This window comes from Loa loa, assembly GCF_000183805.2.
Source record: "Loa loa unplaced genomic scaffold supercont3.139, whole genome shotgun sequence".
NCBI classification, from domain to species: domain Eukaryota; kingdom Metazoa; phylum Nematoda; class Chromadorea; order Rhabditida; family Onchocercidae; genus Loa; species Loa loa.
The window spans coordinates 121719-127466 of record NW_018108319.1 but is presented as its reverse complement, the minus strand read 5'-3'; the positions used below and the strand labels follow the sequence as shown (position 1 = coordinate 127466).

At 25.9% G+C, this 5748-nt stretch overlaps 1 protein-coding gene across 1 annotated transcript; it reads left to right on the top strand.

Moving 5' to 3' along the window:
• Positions 1–687: 687 nt before the first annotated feature.
• LOAG_12059 (hypothetical protein) lies at positions 688–2409 on the top strand (the record flags this gene model as incomplete). The annotated part of the gene is made up of 2 exons (XM_003147573.1): positions 688–1136; positions 1818–2409. The coding sequence occupies 2 exons, from the start codon at positions 688–690 to the stop codon at positions 2407–2409; spliced, it is 1041 nt and encodes a 346-aa protein (XP_003147621.1).
• Positions 2410–5748: the final 3339 nt, after the last annotated feature.

Below are 5748 nucleotides of genomic sequence, written 5' to 3'. Positions count from 1 at the left end.
AATATTATCATCATCATCATTATCATCCTCGACCTCAACACCGCACCACCCCATCACTATCACTAAGCCCACCACTATCACTAAGCCCACCACTACCGCCACCCCATCGCCACCGCCACCGCCACCGCCACCGCCACCGCCACCGCTATCACTATCATCATCAGACATTATTATCATCAAGCTCAAATAGGTATCTTTGTGGATTGTTAATATTATTTCAGGAAATTTTGCCATTTACACTATTTGTGCTTCTTATTTCCAACAATCTTACACGTACGTCTTTCCGTATCCTTACGTGACATAAATATTTTTGCAACGCGAAAACGTAAACAAACGTGACAATAAAAAAAAAGAAAAAAAAAAATCGAAACAACTAACATTACGCTGTATTTTAAATATAAATATTTTAAGTTAAATTGTAATATTATTATTTCTCATTAAGTTTTTTAGTTGCCCAAAATATTTGGCATTACTACTATTTACTACAAATTCTATTATTATTACTGCTACTATTATTTATTACTGTTATTATTATCATCACTACCATTATTATCATTATCATTTATTGCTACTATTATTTGTTACTTAATTATTGTTTGATATTATATACGATTATATATCGATCAATCGATCGATCGATTAGTTTAATCAATCAATAATTGGTATTTAGTGCCATCAATAAATACAATGGCACAAGGAACTCCACGTAAATTTGCGGAAAAAATTGCAATAATGGAAAGGAAGCAAAATGAAGATCAAGAATTATTTACCTCTGTTATGCGTGATGTTCGTGCAATTACCAGTAATTGTACTGCATCACCATCAGTATGTTCCAGTCCTCAGGCTCTTGCACCACCAATACATTGGAATAATCGTTCGGGTAGTTCATTACCAAATGTTCATGAAATGGTACAACAACAACCAAATGTTCGTAATTGGCCATATTGGCCTAGTTCATCACAAATAAATCCATCACATCATTCACGTGGTCGTACACCTGGTACCACAACACATTATCATCCATATAAATCATCCAAACAACATGAACGTTATTCACCAATTGATCAATTGGATTATCAACATTTACATTGTTCAGCAAGTAATCATTTACGACCACCAGATATGTTATGGCCAAAGTAAGTACTTTATATTAATTAGAATGTTTAATTAATTAACTGACAATTGTAAGTAAGATCAATTTAGTAGTTAAATAAGCATTGTTTCACATTTCATTTGTTTTTCTTTTGTGGACAATATCTTTAAATGATGACAAGCTTTGTTTGCCTTTTTTTTTTTTCTTTTCTTTTTTCTTGTCCCTTTATCGCTTAAGTCAAGTAAGGCCATTTTATTACCAATTTTTTTTTTTATTAAAAGACAAATAAGTGCTACTTTCCTTTTTTCTTCCTTTTTTTTTCCCTCTCATCTCCCGATAATTGCAATATCTTATTGATAAGAACATAATTAACATAATTAATTATTTTATAACACTTTTTTTTATGATAAGAATAATTTTTCCGTTAGAAATAAGCCAAAATAAAATGATACATATATCGAGCATATCATATTATAGATTGATATGTTATTAAGACAGAAAATTTAGTGATAAGAATGTTAATGTTAATGTTATAAGGAGAAGAAAGGAAAATTAATTAATTCATCAATTTTCAAATCTTTAATTGGAATACAAAATTTTATGAAGTATAAAAATATCTGCCATATGGATTATGTTAAGTTTTTTTTCTTAAATACAACTTACCTGAAATATTTTATTTATTAGATATTTTAATAGTTTATGAGATATTATCATTTATTTGCAGAGCTCGTAGCGATCCAACAATATCAATAAATTTATATCAACAACAAGAACGACCGGAAAATTTCAACATACAAGATTTGACAATTTTATCATCAAATCAATTATCACCATTAGAACAATCATTATCATCATTTCATCATGCAACAGATTCATATAATGGTATTATGCAACAAAAGGTTATCTATGATAACAAGGATATCGCGGTTGGTTCATTACCAGATATACCAACTCCAATTGCTTCAATACAATCATGTCCATATCATCATCATCATCATCATCAAACAATTGCACAACGACATAGTACAGGTTTATGTCAAACTTTAGCTACTCCACCATCATCATCTGAATCACAATCAGCGCCAACAAGTCCAGCTCAAAGTATTGAATTACCAGTACCAACATCATGGCCACAACGACATTACTCAAACAGTCCCGAATCACGGGAAATTCCAAATATTGTCCTAACGGGTACCGATGGAGAACTCGATTGCTTTCAGGATTTACAGGATTTACATTTAGATGCCAATGAATTACAACAATTGCTAAGTAGTGGTGGACAAGTTGATCCTGCAGGTGAAACACAACTTGAATAATTTGTTTTGTTCTAATTTTTCGTTTCATGATCTCTTATTGATTGAATTAAATTTTTTCTTCTAAATTTTAAAAATAGAAAAATTAATGAGAAACTAAGTTTTTTAAAATTTGCTTCTTAAATACATTTTGCAATTTAAAGTGGTTAATTAAGACAATTAATTGTATAGTTAAGATGTTTTAATTCCTTTTGTTTTTTCACTTTTCATTCTTTTTTTTTTCGAAAAAAATTCCCATAAATTACAAATAACAGTAGTGTTTTTGATAGTGTTAATCAATAGGATACGTATGGATAACATCACGTTTTTTTTTTTGTTTTTATTTTCTTGGATTGAATGATAATAATCTTTTGATAATCCTAAGATAATTTTCATATGTTTCTGATAATTTCATAGAACTTGGACTAAAAAACTTTTCATCATTTTTCCTTTTTTTTTTTTTTGAAAACTTTAGAAAAAAAAAGAAACGAAATATTAGTAAAATGAAATGAAGCATTGAAAATTGTCGTATGAATTGTATTATTTCATTCATTGTTCGTTTTCTTTTGCTCTTTTTGGTTTACCTAAATTATTTTAAAAAAAAGTTTTTTTTTTCCCCTCTGCCTCAAATTTCTCCAAAATTTGCAGTGAACATTTTAATTTAACTTGATTAATTAATTGCTAGTTTATGATTTAATTGTTGGTATAGATCATTTCAGTATGTTAATTTTTCATCCAAAAATTAATTAATTTTAATTCAATCATGAATTTTTCTTTTTTTTTCTTTATATTTTATTTGATATTCAAGATGAATGAAAAGATATGCTAATGTTTTTAAAAAAGGAAAACAAGTTTTATTATTGAAAGTATAAATTAAAAGATAGATAATTGAAGCCATTTAAGCAAATAATTACATACATAATTTAATAAATAACTTACTCGAAAACTACTACGTAAGCAAACAATTAAGTAAAATAAGTTAGTATCTTAGTTGCTAATACTTAATTCTTTATTTGAGATTTAATTTCGTTGATTTCATTATTTTTCTTAATTAACTATTAAAGGTATTGTAAGTTTGTAATTAACCAAATCTTATTTAAAAAAGGTAGAAAAGGAAATTAGAAGAATGATAAAATTTTCTCAAAAATATATTCATTATCGAATATGCTTCTAAAAGGAATTCAAAGGTTACAAGTGCTCAAAAATAATACATATATTTTAAAATATTTTATAAAAATTATTTTCAGGTTGAAATTTTAATTTAACTAAAATAGAATATTCATAATTGATGATAAATTTTGCAAAACAATTAACTTTTTCCTGATTTATCGAAAATGATCGGGTCATTAATGAATTGTACCAAATTCCTTCTGATGATATTTTTGTTCATACAATAAATTGGAAATGATCATTTATCAAATATTCACCGAATGAGCTCATATGATAGCAAATTCTTTTGAACTATTCTATTTTTAAAATCTATCCCTTACATTTGATGGTTCCCAATTTTTTTTCTTAAAACCAGAGATCACTTTTGGTTTTTTTTTGATTTGTACCATGGATCAACCATACGGTTCATTTTTTAATTTGAAAATAAATTTTAATCAAAAAATTTTTAAGTTCTAATTAAATTTAGGATAATATTGAAGAAAAATAAAATCCGCTTGTTTTTAATTTATCATATCATCGTCATTCTTGCGAATCATTGGTTGGGAATCACTACATACTATCAATGATAATACCAGTGATAATTTTTTCATAAAATAGGCAAAAAAAAAAGTGCAGTGAAATACAATAAATCGATAGTATATCTTTTAGTTTAGCGCCCTTTCAAAATATTACAATAAAAAAATTACTGAAAAATTTCTCATTAATTATTTTTTTTTAAAAAAGAAAAAAAACTTTTCCCACCTTGCTAATAATATATACATAATGAATATATTTATTTTTGCAATAGTGCCATGAAAATTATTGAACATTTCATATGTTTATAATGTCTTTTTTTTGTCCAAAAATTGTCCCTTCAATTTGTCATTTCATTAATTTTCATTTATTAAAATATATTGTCTGATTAAAAAATGAAGAAAAAAAAGACTCTTTGATTCATTATTGCTCAAATATGTTTTTTTTTTATCTATTTTTTTTACAATTAATTTGTTTTGTATTTTTAATATGTGTATATGTATGTGTATGTGTATGTATGTGTGTGTGTATGTGTGTGTGTGTGTTTTGTTTTTCTTTCGTTTATTTTAAAAAACTTCAAATCTATCAATTAAAAAAAAAGATACTTTTGAAGGAATTTTGTAAAATAGCAAAATATAATGTTACAGTCTTTCACTATTTATGGAAATAAATTGTGAAAAATGAGTGAAAAATGATCGATGTTTATCGTTTGACATTTATGTTTGATTTGTAAATGACATCCAAATAGAATTATTAAAATTTTTTTCCATCCTTTCCGCTTTTTCTTTTCCAAGTCAGATAATTTTCAAATAAATCAATCAAGTCAAAATTTCGAATTTTACAATTACTACCCTTTTTTTTCATATCACTTTTAAACAATGATAAGAAGAGCGAAAAGATTCAACAATGGATCAATGATCAAGATTAAAAATGATTTTTCTTTGAAATCTTCCGCTTAAGTCAATCTTAGCTGATTAATAAACTTAAAATACATACCAATTATTTCCTGCTGATAAAGGGAGGATGCGTTACAATGGAAATAAAAAGGCTTTTCTTTCATCTTATCATTTTGATCTTTGATGCTTTAAACACTCTTAATATATAAATATCATAGCATCAAAATTTTGTAAGCAAATTTTTATGAAGCAAATGAAAAAAAGAAAAGAAAAAAGGGAAGGAAAAAAGACATAAAAGCAGGAATTAAACAATAAAATTATACTGGTGAATAAGAGAAGAAAATTCATTAAAATATCAATCCATATAGAATTGGATAATCTGAAGCTATAAAAATTTCCCTTCAAATATTTTTAGAGAAAAAAAAGGAAAGCAAAAAAAAAGGAAAAAAAACTAACTTTCATTTTAAAATGAAGCAGATGGATTATTGTTGATAGGTATACCTTTTTGATCTTCAAATAAAATATATTTATCATTATACGAAAATTTTATAAGCTTAAATTTATTACCAACGATAGGTTGCTATCAACATTTCGCCCAAAAAATTTTCCCAATCTTTATCTTTTTTTGTTTAAAATTTCTTTTTTCTTTACTCTTATATTTTGTCTTTTTTTCAACAAACTTTTAAAAAAAAACACAAAGTGATTATATGATATTTCTTAAAATAAAATTGAAAAAGTGGCAATCTTTATTTTTTTAAAAATATTTTAGAAAATTAATTCAATC